This window comes from Megalops cyprinoides, chromosome 2, assembly GCF_013368585.1.
Source record: "Megalops cyprinoides isolate fMegCyp1 chromosome 2, fMegCyp1.pri, whole genome shotgun sequence".
NCBI classification, from domain to species: Eukaryota; Metazoa; Chordata; class Actinopteri; order Elopiformes; family Megalopidae; genus Megalops; species Megalops cyprinoides.
In genome coordinates, this window is record NC_050584.1 from 50,978,390 (window position 1) to 50,994,732 (window position 16,343).

Here is a 16,343-nt window from a genome sequence, read left to right on the forward strand (position 1 = left end):
TAGATCTGAGTGGTAAAGTATTGTAGCACAGGTTACACAACCAAATCTGTCATGATGTAGGCAGGTGTATTGCTTAAAACAAGTTAAGACAGTTACTCACAGTTCATCTTTGTCTTATACAGTCATAAAATGGCAGTGTACTAATGCAGTCATGAACTCTGTTCACAGAGAACTACTTGTTCTGATATCCCCATTCCCTGATACCTCAAGTGTCGTTAACCTCCTGACACCTGGATTAACTTTTAAATCATGTGGGCATTCCTTTGGCAGGTGCAAGCACATTAATCTTCTTTGTTTCAGTTTGTGAACCTCCAGAGATTTACATAAATATATTTGTCAAATGGCATTCTAATCACCCTGTTGTTAAATTCTGGTCTCAGGAGTTTACGGGCAAAAAAAACCTCTGACCCTGAAGCTAATTTCTGAACTGTGCTCTACTGCAACTCCTCTTAATTGTTTCAAATGAGATTTCTTCAGCACACCTGCAGACAAGACTTGTTTAGATGATCAGGCTTGTGAGAGGACAGCAAGACTCATCAAGGTGTTCTACAAGGAAATTACCAGAAAGGGAAAAGTAATGCAATTCTAACTGAATTCATACTCAGAATTCAATATACTGTGATGCAGTTTGGTGAAACCCTGAAGTAAAAGCACTTTTCAGATACAGACTCTATTGAGGCAAAAAAGAATGACCGACTTGATTGAACTGAAGAAGTTAATGACCAACTGAATGATTATCCATTGAGTGCATGTTCATTTCAACTCAAGAAATGATTGGCTTAGTGCAGAAAACAACCAGTGTTTGAATATAGAAGATGTAACAGGAAAAGATGGGGTTTAGTTAATGTTCATTCATGCAAGTCGACACAGATCTGTAATACAAAACCATATAGTTCAATCTGAAAGGTACTCCACTGAAAACTGTTACAGTTATTAAATTGATATATTTGTTCATCATTCTAAAACTTTACATTTTTGATAAGTGGTGTTTCATTCTATCTAGAGTTTTGAATATCTTTTATAAAACAGCTTCAGCATGGATTTAATACTGTCACATGAAACTAAATGAAGCTCCAGAAGGTTTCCTGAGATGTGCAGAAAAACAGTAGGCAAAATTCTACAAGGTAATGCCAGGAAACTGGCAGTGAAATTCCTGTCCCTCAGGAAAACTATTTAGCTGTTTTCAAAACCCTGTCTCCAATGGGAAATTCATGAAAGAAAACAAAGGCATCTGTTTGAGATCTTAATCTGAACAGTTATTTGTAATTTTGGAAAGGCAACACCTATTTTGCTAAACCAGTAAACTAGTTCTCTAGTGAAAGGAACCATTGGAAACATTTGAAAAAGACATCAGTAGAAAACAGATGTATAACAATCATATGAAACAATATTCAAAAGCAGATGATACATACAGCCGTGCAAGTAATCTGTATTCTAAACATTTAGTTTTTAGGATACCGCTATTTTTAAATATTAGAATATTAGATTTACATGGCAGAAAATTATTACTAAACCTTTAGAAACCTGACAGAACCCCATTATATGACAACACACACTAGTTTAGAAATGATGCGTTTACAATGCAAAGGACAGTAGCAAGCCAGTTACTCTACCTTGCCTCTTGGACAAAAATAGCAGCACTGAATAAAAGATTAACCAGTGACCCTGGTTTCTTTTCTCCAACCCCCACACAGTCTCCCTTAACTAGGAAGACTTTGTATGTACTTAAGGTATTCAAATGCACATCCTCACAATGCAAATACTTCTTCAGCTGATGTGAAACATGGGTGGATTAGAGGCATTCAGATGCTATTGCTTGCCTGAGGAAGTGGATTTGTAAACACTGGAATAAACTCATACTCTAGTCAACACATCTCAGGCTAGGTGGTGAGTTACATTTGATATCCAACAAATCCATCAAAAAGAAGATATACTCCCACAGCTTTTCCTTTTCCACTTTTTCCCCAGTATGTATGGGTTTCACAGCATCCACATTGTGTGATTAAGCAGCTGCATTTGCAGTGCTGCGGATAGATGTGAAATTCTTACACCATGGGTAAAAATCTGGCAGATCTCTAAGGTATGGCGTTAACACATTGTATTACATATCATCACCTCTATGCAGAGAAGAGGAGGATTGAATCTCGTTGTGGCCACATCAGAGGTACCATTTTAAATCGATTTGTCATCATGGAATGGTAAACAAATTGCAGCTATTATCAAAGACCAACATGAGCACAGTAATTTGTGTACAGTGGGTTCCTTTGGGTAATAATTACAGCACAGATCAGAGGCTACAGACCCTATGGATTCAGCCAACTTAATGAGTAATGAGATGAATTAGAGCAGATGTGGCAGGGAGATGAAGTGTAAAGTCCACCACTGGGAGCTTATATGCAGAGCTTTTTCTGACCACTTACATGGACCATGATCTATTAATGGCAATGTGTCCTGTTTCAGTGGTATGTGATAAATGTACAGGTTATTTCTAATCAACTTCTATTTATTTGTGTATGTGCATTGTATTCACAATATTTGCATTCATTGTTACAGAAAAAAAAGAATGTTAAGAGTCAGTCTGTGTTTTTCAAGCCCCCCAGGGAAAATACTGTGCTGTACTGTGCAGAGTGCAGAAAATACTGTACTATATCTCCAGTGATGTCATCCCTCAGTCATCTGCTCAGGGTTAGACAGGGGCTGATTCTCCCCACATGGTCAGAGACCAGAGTCTGCTCAGGAGGGCTGCAGGGTCTTGTAAGAAGTCAGGGGGGTTATTTCGGATATAGAACACTGCGAGCAGCAGGGTGACGCCAGACAGAGTAAGAAACAGAGGCAGGGATGAACGGTGGGGCTCTGGTACAGAACGCGTCTTCATTGGCTGGGCAACCCGCTCCCACTGTGTGAGGATGGCCTGGCGAGCCCCCGCCCACTTTCCTGGCCCGCACAGCCGGTACTGGTACGGGGTGCAGGGGCCCAGCAGCACATTTAGACCCAGGTGAGGGTCCCGCAGCAACAGCCCCAAGAAGTTGGGCCGCGCTCCGAACTGCCGCGCCAGGTCGTCCAGGTATGGGATGAAATCCACCTGGAGAGCTGCAAGCCTGGGAGAGGGATAACTGGCAGGATAGAAGAGCAAGACAAATCAGACTGCCATCCTTATTTATATTCATGTAGCAACACCAAAATTTCCTTTTCCTGTTTACAGTACCTTTTTATATATCTTCTTCTCTCCAACTCAATCGTATGCAACATGGTATCCTTTGGAGGAAGTTGGTTTAATCCTGCAATAACAAACCAGGAACAAAATGCAGGTGTGAATCAGTACGGAAACTGAATCAGGAGGGCAATATATCCTTTGCCAGCCCTGTGCTGTTGTTTTTTTTTAATTTTGTGGAGTAATATTTAAAACATAATCCACGGCATATGTATGAAAATAACAGAAATCTGGAAAAAATGATCTGAAAAGAATATTTTTGTGCTATTGCAGTGGCTTAGTGAACAGGTAGTAGGCATTAATGTGCTGTCTAGAAGGCATAGGATTGTTTGACCTGAAATAATGTCCCCTACTCTGATGTCAAGATACACAAAGGCTACATTTACACTAGCCTGGATTCAGCTATACTTTAACATGGTTGCATTATTTTTAAATTTACAAGAACTGCAGGCATATCTCACTCTGGCCCCTTCTTAGCTCACATTTTAATATTGTAATATGGTCCTAAATATGCCCAAGGATGGGCGAAGTCAATGTATGTATGTTTATTGTAATGCCATGAGGTGTGGAATAAGGATGTTCCAGTACAGGCTTGGCTAGGTACACTCAATTTTGACCAGTGTGAACATATCATAGCATAATAGCATAGCATAAATCGCTCCTGAAAGCTATGGGTAAAATCACCTGCAAAGACTCTTGTGGCCCAGCGAGCCTGCATCTCCACCACAGGCATGATGGGACCTTTGGTCTGGAATAGACCCATCATGGCCAGTGTGGGGTGCTCTAGAGAGGGTGGGAAGACATGCTTGTAAAGGGTGAGCTCGTGCCCGGGGCCTGGAAAGAGGGAGGTGGGCAGGAAGGGGAAGGAGTAGTAGTAGCCTGTGCAGAAGACCACAGCATCGATCTGGTGCTCCGCAGTCCCATCCTCAAATACCAGACTGGAGCCCTGGAACTCCTGAAGGTTTGGCTTCATGACTAGCGCCCCCAAGAGGATGCGACCGGGAATGTCATCGTTAATCAGAGGTCTGTGGTCCAGGAGCCTGCAACAGAGTACCAAAATATCCATCAGCTCAATTCTCAACTTGCATACTTGGGAGTGTGGCACGACCTGCGTTTGTGTATGTTACCTGTGTTCAGGCTGGAGGCCATAGAGTCGGTGGTCATATTTCTGGTTCAGGCCCCTCTCCCCACTCCAGTTCAGTAAGCCTTTGGGCACAATACGTGGCAGGAAGCCCATGAGACGAGTGATCATGATCATGTCAAGAGGGAGCCCCTTGTCGCACATCCGGCCTACCACCCAGGCACCATGCCTTGTACTGAGGAATGTCTGTGGAAAGCACACAAACTGTTAGTACACCGAAAATATCCTGATACCACTCTGTGCACTGTTTGGTCTCCCACAGTGTGAAGAAAATTATGCATAGTGTTATCTAATTTTGTTTGTAATGACTGCATTTAAAAGACAAGTATCCATACTTTACAGCTAATACTGAATACTGAATAATGAACTTCTGTTCAGTGTTATCTAATTTTGTTTGTAATGACTGCATTTAAAAGACAAGTATCCATACTTTACAGCTAATACTGAATACTGAATAATGAACTTCTGTTCGGTGCTGGTGTATATCTGCAGATACATACTGGTGCTCCCTAAAACACTGCTGCAGGCTAACAAGTGTATCCGCACCTTCTCTGCAACCCTGCTTATCTCCACAGCGATGTCTCCTCCAGAGTTACCAATCCCCACCACCACAACCCTCTTCCCATGGAGATCATGTGGGTCCTTATATTCCCAGCTGTGGCAGAGCTTTCCCTTAAAAGAGTCCACACCTGGAGAGAAATACAGCACTGACTCCAACAGGGTCAACAATATGCTCAGTCACTGAGGAAAAAGGTAACCAGGGTCCTATTATATCCTCCGAATTATGCAAAGGTGGACATATTTTCCTATAAAGTGGCACAAACTAGCAAGAGCAAAACTGAGAGATACATTCTACATTCTACTAAATTGAAACCTGTTAAATGAATATGTTTACTGAACCTGAATGACCTGTCAGAATAATGCATGTTCCTATATTCATGGCAGGGGAACACATCCAATTCATTACACGTCCAAAACAACCAGCAGCTATATTCCAGAGACACAATGCCACTTAGGAGAGTCTTCCTCCTCACTTATTTGATTACATTTCATTACATTATTGTCATTTAGCACTTAGCCAGAGGGCCTTACATACGTCACAATTTTTACTTGTGATCCATTTATACAGACAGATATTTATTGAGGCAATTGTGGGTTAAATATCTCGTCCAAGGGTACAGCGGCAGTGCCTCAGCAGGGAATCAAACCTTAGGCAACCTTTGGTTACAAGCCCTGTGCCTTACATCTATGCTACAATGATTAAAGAATATAGCACAACTACCTGGGAAGTCTGTAAGTGGTATGACAGGATGTGTGTAGTGTCCAGAGCACACCATGACAGCATCAAAGATGTGCCTCTCCTTACATCCCTCTCTGTTTCTCGTCACCACCTCCCACTGCCCAGACTGAGAGAAGTCAGGCCTCTGCCTCACGCTGTAGACACTGGTCTGACACAAAGGCAATCAGAAGACAGTCATTTCCAAAAAGAAAGATTATCTCATTTTTTTTGGGACATTGACCCTCCGCTATGACCCCAGGGCTTTGCTCTAATAATAGCCATTGGAACAGAGGAAGAACTACCAATATGGCTCTGTGTGGGTTTTGTGGGTTCAGAGTTCAAATTATTGGGAAACCAAGGGATTCAGTTCTGTATGTGAATCCTGCACAAATACATTTTGGAATAGAATGGAAGGTGCTTTCACGCTGAACCTGGTTTGTCATGCTACATTTGTTTACCACCAGCAGGTGGTGCTTAAGTTCACTAAACGTGTGTTTCAACGAAAATCAAAAATCTAACCGATTTCCTCAAGAACAGGATTTTGAACTTCTGCACCACAGTAGCCTCCATTTTCAGTGTTAGAGAGAATCCAAGAAGAATCTGATAGCTACCTGCAGAGGCAGGATGAAGATAAAGGAATAACCTGGAAGTGAATGTACTTCAGGAGGTCAAAATGTGCAGCAAAGAGGCGGAAGTACTGCAACAGCTGTGAGTTCTGCATGTAGTTGGGGAAATGGGCCGGCATGGGGAAGTCACTGAAGCACATCATCTCCTTGGAGGTGTTAACGATGAGGGAGCGGTAGATACTGCAGTGCCCAGGCTTGGGCCTCTCCTGCAGACCACGGAAAGAGGTAGGTATAATAGTAACTTTGTGAGGGGCTGAGGTATAACTTCAACTGCAATAATAAGCCAGTGCTCTTGAGCAAACAGTTTGGTGGTTGTTGACCTCACCTGATACCTCCAGAGGCCGCCGATGTCATCGCTGCTCTCGAAGCACACTGGCTCCAGCCCCTCATCCAGGCAGCACTTGATACAGGCCAGCCCAGAGCTTCCTGCCCCAATCACTGCTACACGGCGAGCCATGGCGTCTAGGCAAAGGGGTGTTAGGGACACAGAAAATCCGTCAGAAGATTTTTAATAAGACATGCATCCTTATCACATACCACATATTTTAGAACTCACACATTTGGGTAATGATTAAAAAAAAAAAACAGTTTTAAGGTTTAATCTCTGTAATCAGTAATAATGAAAACATTTATCTCAGCTTCTTCAATTCATTAGTCAGCTATGCATATCAAGCAATTAACTCATACACAAGAGCATTATTTTTCATATATACATATGTATGTATACATATATGTACACATGTAAATTTTAACAGATGAATTCAGCTCAGCCTCACTTACTTCTTGCTGGTGACTCTTTAAGTCTTAATGTTGTCTTAGTGTGCTAGTGCAGACAGCGTCTCGCTTGCACAAGTCGAGTAGTTGCAAAAGAGTTAAAGTCCCAACAGACAGCGGGCCAGCACCCTGGACTTTGCTCTGTTTAGTAGATCTGACTGGAAACTGGTTTCAATTTTTGGAAAAATGCCAGTGATAAACAGAAATATTAAGTCCAAGTGTCCACGCTTGCACAACACGCAGTTGAGTATTTCTTTGAAACAAATTACTTAAAATTTAGTGCTATTGTTTTTGATGGAGCAGCATCAAAGAAAAACTGTTATGCATTAACAGGCAACATTGTGAGCTCCGTCTCAGTTCTTGAACACAGTTTAGACAGACACGCCTTCAAAATGGATATCTGGCACGCTGAAACTTTATCCGAGGCAAGAATCTTGTCAGACAGCCCAAACAGGAGCTGAGTTTCTGAGGACAGGAGGGGAAGAGCAGCTGTGGCTCCTTAAGTTAATTCATGAGGCAGTTACCCACAGTTGATTCTACCCATCATAACCTTTGTCCATTGTTGTTTCAGTTTTTAGTTAACAAATTCATGAGCAGGAAAATCATGAATTTATATGTTTTGGAAATATGTAATTAGTAACCAGAAGATTTTTACTCAGTTACACATTTCCTGATAAATTTCATTCTTATCCTATAGAAGACAGATGACAATTCAATGAATAATTTCACATGGTCTAAACAAATACAAATGAGTTAAACACTCTAAAAACTTTTCAGGAAGTTATCAAAGCATTGAAAGTCTTCTAAAAGTTATGGACATTCTCTTTTAAATTATTATTGTTATTATTATTGATCACTATCTTAACATTTGTGAATTTATTTTTGCAGTATCTATGGGATAAAAGATATTTTATCTGCGCTCCTCTGAAAATTCCCCAAATATTTAGTGGTAAGCACAATTTAAATGCAAATGAGAAATATCACCCAATGTAGAAAATATGCGTGTTGCAATGGCAGTAGCGTCTATGAAGAAAAATAGCTGAATATGTATAGCAAACAGATTAATACACTGTACTGAATGGATGACTTCAACACAGAAATTGCATACACTTTTTTGTTTATTATACAATAGCACAAACAAACACACATTTTAGAATCATTTTCCCAGGTACTCTTCAGCAACTATACATACATCATTTGAGAAGTAACAGATGTTTTGTCTAAATTATCTAAAATTTTGTGTATTGTTCCTTGAAAAGTATATATTAACATATAGAAATAGATATGGTATTTTTCTACTAGCCTGACAAAAAAATGAGTAGGCTATGACTATATGTGAAAATGACATCAAAGTAGAAAATAGCCATTCAGAAATTCTGACTAATACTTAACAGGGAGGCTGCGCTAGCATTATTTGGTCATGTTGTTTGTACAGTTTGTACTATCATCAGAGTCTAAATGCAGGCTGATATAGAATGCACTTAGGTTCCCTGATATAAGGTAGAACCAGTTTAGATGGAAAATGGATGAATATAGATTGCACTGAATGAGAAACCTGCTCACAGCTTCTCAGGACTAATGATAGAGATGAGGTTCTGGAGGGCTGTGGGGGGGTGGAGGTGCAGGTAGTAGGCAGCACAAGCCCCCATAAAGGATGCCACGGTCCACGTGAACAGACGCCCTAAGAAAGAGCTTCCAGGCTTGTCATCTACCTGCCGGGTCTTGAAGGGCTGATACATGCGGTCAAACTGGGTGAAGATGGCATGGCGGGCCCCTGACCACTTTCCTGGGCCAGTCAGTCGGTACTGGTAAGCAGTGACCGGGCCCATCAGGATCTTCTTGAACAGAGCGAAGTCAGTGAAGAAGAGCCAGGCAAGACTGGGGCGGGCCCCCACCTCGCCTGCTATGTCATCCATGTAGGACACATAGTCCACCTGCAGGGGCACCAACTTGGAGCAGATGTAGCTGGAATTAGAGGGGAATAGGTGAAAATTGAATCAGTGAACACACAAGAAAGTACCTTTGTTTTTAGATAAATATGATCCCACTGACTCAAATCTGGTGTCAGAGAAAAGGCATGAAGAAGATCTCAAAGGTCAGAAAGTGCTGCTCCTTTCTGTGCTTTTTGCCCTGTCTCATATGAGCCAATATCCTGGCAAATGACTCACGTTTTCTCCATGCTTTTGGTATCATTATCAATAGCCCTCAGCATGGCTTGCTTGGATGGCAACTTTTTAAGTCCTACGGAAAAAAAATAAACAATTGGTCTGTTGGCTTTGGTGACACCAAAAAACAAAACTATATCAGCAACACAGGATTTGTATATAAATGTTCCTATCACTCCAAGACCAGAGCTGTAAAGTCCTGCCTCTGTAATTACTTTTGATGTTATTTTGACCATAAATCACAAGCATCTTAGTACGTTGAGAGCCTCACCTTTGAAAACTCTGGTCACCCAGCGAGCTTGAATTTCTGCTTGAGGCATGATGGCCCCCAGAGCATGGATAAACCCAACCACGGCTAGTGTGGGGTGTTCAAGGTTTGGGGGGAACACGTGCTTGTACAACCCCACTCTATGCCCTGATTTGTTCATGACAGAGGAGGGCAGGAAGGGGAAGTCGTAACTGTAGCCTGTGGCAAACACCACCACGTCCACCTTGTCCACCACCGATCCATCCTCGAACACCACGCTGGACCCGCGAAACTCCCTCACGTTGGGCTTCACCACTACACCACCAGACAGGATTTTACCAGGCAGCTCGTCATTGATAACTGGGATCTGGCTGAAAAGCCTACAGGAAGTGGAATCATTGACATAGGTATGCATGGTGTACTCGGAGCTATGGTATTGTTGACAACTATGTAACAATGTAACTTTTGGTTTTCAGCCATTACACATGTTACTGATATCCTTAATTACAAAACATAAATTAGATGTCTAACAAACACAGATATCAGTAAGTTGCTTTTCCTGTTTGCTTACAACACAATGTTAGCATATGGAAATTTAATTTACACATCCATTTGTCTTCCTCCTCACCTGTGCTTTGGCTTCAGTGCATACATGGTGTGGTCGTACATGGCGTTCAGCTTATTCTCCCCTATCCAGTTGAGAATATTCACAGGGAGGAGCTGGAAGAGAATGTGGACGAAGCGAGTGTTGTACTTCATGTCCACGGGAAGGCCGTTGTCAGACACCACGCGTATGACCCAGGCACCCCTGCGAGTGCTCACGTACACCTACAGGAGGAAAGCATCGTTACGTGAATAATCCCTAAAAAAGGCTTGGCTTGAACTGAGGACCATCCTGGGTTGTGCTTCTGGCAATGATTTCCAGATGCAGGATGGTCTTTTCTTTCCTTTCTTTTCAAAAGATTTTTTACCTGCTCTGCAACTCTGCTGGACTCCACTGCAATATCACCTCCTGAGTTCCCAATTCCAACCACCACAATTCTCTTCCCGTGGAGCTCCTCTGGGCCTTTGTAATCCCAGCTGTGGAAGAACTTTCCTTCAAAGGTCTCAATCCCTGCAACACATTCAGGACTATCACAGTCTTGCAAAGGTAACTCATTCCACGTGTCTCATTGCTGAAGCGTCAGGGGAAAAGACCTTAACACTCTTTAAGAATTGGTTGTGATCACTCTGAGGACAGTCAAGTTTATTGCCACCACTGCAGATGTCTGTAATAGCGGTATGCTCAGAGCTGTCACCTGGGAAGTCTTTTAGAGGCAGGTTTGGATATGAGTAGTGTCCAGAACAGACAATCACAGCATCGAAGATGTGCTTCTCCTGCTGTCCCTCCCTGTTCTCGGTCACCACCTCCCACTGTCCCGATCGAGAGAAGTCAGGTCTCTGCTTCACGCTGCGCACATTGGTCTAAAATACAAAATTGGGGTTGGGGAGGTCACTCTTTTGAAATGAAGCACAGACCTGCCAAAGATCTGGGGTGTCAGTCAGCACTGAACCAGGTAGGTACTGAACTAGAGAGACTCTGAATTTGGAAGGCACTGAACTAGAAAGGCAGTGAACTAGGAAGGCTCTGTTCTGGGAAGGCACTGAGTTAGGAAAGGCACCTGGAAGCGAATGTGCTGGAGCAGTCTGAAGTGCTCTGCATAGAGGCGGAAGTACTGCAGGATGCGGGAGTGGTGCATGTAGTTTGGATAATCCCCTGGGATGGGGAAGTCGCTGTAGCACATCATCTCCTTGGAGATATTTATGGTCAAGGAGCGGTAGATGCTTGCCCGGTTGGGCTCCGAGACCTCCTGAGTTGACAAAATTGCAGGATTACCCAAGAGCTATGCTATTATCACTTCTATTCCCTGTAATATGGACAATACTAATTAATATGGACAAATAAGGTTCTGGCATCTTGCTTGTAAACTTTTCATTACAGATCGGCTCCCCCCACTGGGGTTTATGGAATGAAATGCATAGGATTTCTGGCTTTTTGCAGACAGTTTTTCTGGTAGAACATTCACAAGCTTAATAAGAAATCAAACAAATAGTCTTCAGTTGCTCACAACTGTACTATGATTGCCATTATTCACACAGCAGTTATACTAAGCACCAGTTTCAACAACAGGAATGAGAAACACTTTAGACACTTGAGAAACACAGTTTTGCAGTAGCGCTAAACTGTTTGTCTTGCCTTAAACTTCCAAAGACCCCCGATGTCATCACTGCTTTCGAAACACACAGGCTCCAGGCCCTCCTCCAGGCAGCTTTTGATGCTAACCAAGCCAGAGGGTCCTGCCCCAATCACTGCTACACGGCGAACCATGCTGTCTGGAGAGAGCTGCGTTGCATTGAGTAATATAGTCAATTTAGATGAATCTTGTACAGTATACTCAGAATAGTATAGTACAGAATTTTTTAAAGCAGTTCATCTTTTATATATGTGTTACAATATAAAACACACAATAAAACACAGTTACCTTAGTCTAAAAACTTCATACAAACATTAAAAGGCAAGGAATACAGAACTATTTTGACAAATGGTTCAGATTCAGCAGTTAAGAAAAAATGACAGTAATAATAAAAGATAAAATACGATTGGCAAAGATACTGTGGTTATTCTGCTGTATCTTTGCAAAGAAAATATACTTAGAAATACAGTCATATATGGAATCTGTTAATTTTTGTGAGCTTTCTGCTTTTTATCTTCATATTTTCTGGACCAGATAAAAGCTATACCAGTATTCAGTAATATACACTGAAGTGTGTTGTATTTATTACCAACATTCAATATGCACAAATATATCCTTTTCAGTTTTGCTAGAATTCAGCTTCATCATAGGGCCTTAATTGTAATTACTTCTGCATAATAATCCTGGACTAACTGAATGCTTGAAAATGCATTCTATAATGTAAAATATTATTCTCAAATAAATTAATGTTACCTGAACCTTTCCACATAATGTTGCATTCTCATTAATAACACAATACAGATGTAAATACAAGACAAGGAGAGTAAACAGCAGAGATCCAGATGAGAGGCTAAGTCAGTGAAAGATCCCTACCTGTGTTCTCAGATCTTCCTGAGTTGCCCTGAGTCTGTGAGTAGGCAGAACTCTCTCAAGCCTTTATATACACACGGGCACTATTTCTTGATGTCCAAAAAAGGCTTCAGCCAATCTAACCAATGTTTACACAAATCCTGTATCTGGTTAGAGGCCAATTAAAAAGTATTAGTAGTTGGATCTTGTGGGTTTTGTTCACTCATATGCAGTCACATACAGAAGGCAAACAAAAAGTATTCTTACCAATAGAGATATACATGTGAATATATAAAAAATGTTCATTCCGTAATGAATTTATTGCACACTCCAAGCCCCTTTTGCTATCCTTGCATTCTCAAGACATGCAAACAAATTACTGAGTTGCAGAACAGACTGCTTCAGTATATTTGGCACTACCTTGGGCACTCCTCAGTTAAAATGTAATGTACAGTTGAAGCAACTATCAGTTATTCAACTACTCAATTATAGAAGTATAATTTATAATTAAATGTTGAGTTCACAGATCAGCAAAACAACAGAACAGATTTGTTAGACCTCATAGACAATGCAAAATAATAGATCCACAAATGTTACAGTCATTTCATTTATAATAATATTTTCCCTTAAAGAAATTGTTGTGCTGCTGTGAATACAGATAAATATTCCTTGCGTTAACCCTTGTGATATCATTTATACTATGAGAAAATGTACATTAGTGCATTATATTTATTAAGTGTTTTTAGTGTTTATTTAGTATTTTTAGTATATATTTAGTAGTGTTTTAATAGAAGAAGAATGTGATTAGTATTTATTATATTCAGTAAAGGCAAAATGATTTACACTATATGGACAAAAGTATTCGGACGCCTGTCCATTACATTGTATTCAAATACATATACTTTAATATGGAGTTGGTCCCCCTTTTGCAGCTATAACAGCTTCCACTCTTCTTGGAAGGCTTTCCACAAGATTTTGGAGTGTTTCTGTGGGGATTTGTGCCCATTCATTCTGTAGAGCATTTATGAGGTTAGGCACTGATGTTGGACGAGAAGGCCTGGCTCGCAATCTCCATTCCAGTTCATCCCAAAGGTGCTCGATGGGGTTGAGGTCAGGGCTCTGTGCAGGCCAGTCAAGTTCTTCCACACTGAACTCATCAAACCATGTCTTTATAGTCCTTGCTTTGTGCACTGGGGCACAGTCATGCTGGAATAGAAAAGGACCTTCCCCAAACTGTTTTGCCACAAAGTTGGAAGCATAGCATTGTTCAAAATGTCTTGGTATGCTGAAGCATTAAGATTGCCCTTCACTGGAGATAAGGGGCCTAGCCCAAACCCTGAAAAACAGGTGTGTCCAACAGGTTTGTCCATATAGTGTATTTTCTATTCATAACTGCTTCTAAAAAAGGTAGAATTGTGCAGGTTTGTTTTTCCCCAATGACAGACCATGAGCCATTTCACACATATGCTATATTAAGGACTTTATTGCATTCTGAAACCCCCATTTCCATTTAAATGCCCTGACATGTTAATGTGATCTGTGCTGTTAGTCTCTTATCTTTTGACAGCTAGCAAGGCGTTCTTTCTGCTGGTCTCCAAGGTCAGGAAGTAATCCTTTGCTTACATTCCAGAGGAAGTATTGCTGACCTGGAGAGGGAAACATCTGTGTGGTACATCCCATGTTTTTGTTTTGATGGGCATTGTTATTTCTTCATGTTTGCTTTTTATACGCACTCAGAGACATATTTATTATTGACATATTTATTAGAAGTGTTTTATTAGAAGACTGAGAATTAATTTCCCACCACAAAGCTATCCAACAGTTCCAACTGTTTCTAATTAATTGTTCCAACTATTTATTGAATGCTGATCTTGATTTAACATCACTTCAGTTGTATGCTTTAAATCCTGATAGGAAGACATGTGTCATTTGAGGAAAATCTGTGCAGACAGAAAGATGAGTTGTTGCATTAATTAAACATTAATCACCATTATTAGTTTATTTAATGGGAAAATGTGAAGTAATAAGATGAGATACATTCACAAGTTTACCAGACACAACACACGAACAGCACAATCCAGAAAACTGATGTCAAAGTCAGTACAGTACTCAACAGCTGAACCAAAATGAATTACGGGATCAGTTAAAATGAAAGGGGATGAGGCATAGTGGTAAGGCGGAGGGCTCCTAATTGAAAGGTTGCTGGCTTGATCCCCAGCAGGGGCAATGCTGCACTTTGATTAAGGTACTTAATCCACGATTGCCTCAGTAAATATCCATCTGTTTAAGTAGATAACATTTAAAAATTGTAACCTATGTAAGTCTCTCTGGATAAGAGCGTCTGCTAAATGAAAGTAATGTAATGTAAGGTTGAAATGAAAACTGCAGAAAGTGTCTGCAGAATCAGGGATGGGAAAAGCCGTATTAACACATCTCATAGCACACACTCCTCAGTAAGGGACAGTGAAGATGCCAATAAACCAGGAATAAAAAGTTTCAGTATTCTGCCAATTTATTCAGAAAATACATAGGAACTACGTGGTCTCTTTTAAATAAACCTCACAAACATACTGAAGCTTTAAAAACGCAGCATTCATAGTTGAGCCAAACTTTCGGCCACAAGTACACATTTCCAAGCGGACAGTGCTAGTCATTCTCTACACACAAGCTCTGAGAAACTCACCTGTCATGTGGTCACAATGACAATCCTTACAAGATGACCTAATGAACAAAGAGAGTGGACAACAGGAGTGTCTGTATTAAGGGACACCAGACACTTTTTGGTGTGCTCTCAGTTCTCGACTCTTTTGGAGAAGTGGACCATGATCCCACACAAGCAAACCAAAGTGACATCTATGCCATGTCTACTGCGGGCGTGGGTAGATGTAATATAGGAAGAACACAATAGCACAAATGAATGTACAGCAAAAACATGGACCCCATCACAGCTGTGGCACTTCTTTCTGGATGGTAAAAATAAGCAGCTGTCTGGAAATACTACATACAAATCATGGGCAGCCTATTCATTCTGCAGGATCTATACATATCCACACTCCTATGTACTTTTCAAATATTTAAAATATGAGCTGCGTCTTTAATGCCCTTCACTATAGATTAAATCAAATAGTCATATTTGGTTACAACACAAACGGATATATTTATGTAAACATAAATTAAACAGTCATATTTGCTACCACATAAACTCCATATATACTTATATTTATGTAAACATGTACTTCATAATGTAGAGGATAGTGTTATACAATATACAGTATAATAGTAATACAACAGATGAACTCTTTACATAGCTGGTGAAGTCATGTGTTATGAGGGTATCCCAAGGAGTCTGTATTGCCTGGTAGCTAGTCTTTTCTTAAATATATTCTCAATTGAAACCAAACCTAAAATGCACTCCTTTATTGCAATGTCAATATTCATATTGTTTCTTTGTCTTACAACTTATTTTCATGTTTTTTCAGTATAGCCAAGAGGCCATACAAATACCAGCATGGACAATCCAAGTCCTCTCATGCATTTCCTTCAGGACCTTGAACTTGCCTTCACATGGTTGTATTTGGACCTTCCTTTTAAGTTCCTTCTCAAACTCCATGCCTTCACATAACAGAAAAATATAAAATTTGATTTACATGTTTTTCCATCAGAATTAATAGTACCTATACCAGGACATTGTTACCAACCACTGGAAGGCTTTGTGTCCATTATAAATATAAAAAACAGTGCACTGTTTAGTTTCATGAGTAGCAATCTAACTGCAGAAATCTGGGCATAACACACTCCAAAGCATCCAGACAGAGCT

At 40.7% G+C, this 16,343-nt stretch overlaps 2 protein-coding genes across 3 annotated transcripts; both read right to left on the reverse strand.

Moving 5' to 3' along the window:
- Nucleotides 1-4,334: 4,334 nt before the first annotated feature.
- Nucleotides 4,335-7,106, reverse strand: LOC118772714 (flavin-containing monooxygenase 5-like). Its single transcript, XM_036521278.1, has 6 exons — nt 7,038-7,106; nt 6,583-6,719; nt 6,275-6,463; nt 5,635-5,800; nt 4,899-5,041; nt 4,335-4,538 (listed from the first exon to the last, which is right to left on the reverse strand). The coding sequence occupies exons 2-6, from the start codon at nt 6,712-6,714 to the stop codon at nt 4,335-4,337; spliced, it is 834 nt and encodes a 277-aa protein (XP_036377171.1). The 5' UTR covers nt 6,715-6,719; nt 7,038-7,106.
- Nucleotides 7,107-8,367: 1,261 nt separating this feature from the next.
- On the reverse strand, nt 8,368-12,592 carry LOC118772712 (flavin-containing monooxygenase 5-like). 2 transcript variants are annotated; one of them, XM_036521276.1, is made up of 9 exons: nt 12,551-12,573; nt 11,680-11,816; nt 11,105-11,293; nt 10,742-10,907; nt 10,415-10,557; nt 10,072-10,271; nt 9,468-9,823; nt 9,200-9,272; nt 8,368-8,996 (listed from the first exon to the last, which is right to left on the reverse strand). In XM_036521276.1, exons 2-9 carry the CDS (start codon nt 11,809-11,811, stop codon nt 8,591-8,593), a joined length of 1,665 nt encoding a protein of 554 aa, XP_036377169.1. In that variant the 5' UTR covers nt 11,812-11,816; nt 12,551-12,573; the 3' UTR covers nt 8,368-8,590. The 2 variants fall into 2 exon arrangements, with proteins under 2 accessions (XP_036377169.1, XP_036377168.1); XM_036521275.1 differs by having other exon boundaries at nt 8,370-8,996; nt 11,680-11,826; nt 12,551-12,592.
- Between the last annotated feature and the right edge of the window lie 3,751 nt (nt 12,593-16,343).

What these genes read in the sequence shown, in the direction of transcription:
- LOC118772714 (XM_036521278.1), bottom strand. Translation starts at nt 6,714, where the DNA reads ATGGCTCGCCGTGTAGCAGTGATTGGGGCAGGAAGCTCTGGGCTGGCC. An exon ending in TGAAGTACATTCACTTCCAG is followed by an intron (nt 5,801 to 6,274) that starts GTTATTCCTTTA and finishes CCTTTGTGTCAG; the next exon opens with ACCAGTGTCTACAGCGTGAG. An exon ending in ACCACTTACAGACTTCCCAG is followed by an intron (nt 5,042 to 5,634) that starts GTAGTTGTGCTA and finishes ATTTCTCTCCAG; the next exon opens with GTGTGGACTCTTTTAAGGGA.
- LOC118772712 (XM_036521276.1), bottom strand. Translation starts at nt 11,811, where the DNA reads ATGGTTCGCCGTGTAGCAGTGATTGGGGCAGGACCCTCTGGCTTGGTT. An exon ending in GGGGTCTTTGGAAGTTTAAG is followed by an intron (nt 11,294 to 11,679) that starts GCAAGACAAACA and finishes TTGTCAACTCAG; the next exon opens with GAGGTCTCGGAGCCCAACCG. An exon ending in ACCAAAAGCATGGAGAAAAC is followed by an intron (nt 8,997 to 9,199) that starts GTGAGTCATTTG and finishes CTCTAATTCCAG; the next exon opens with CTACATCTGCTCCAAGTTGG.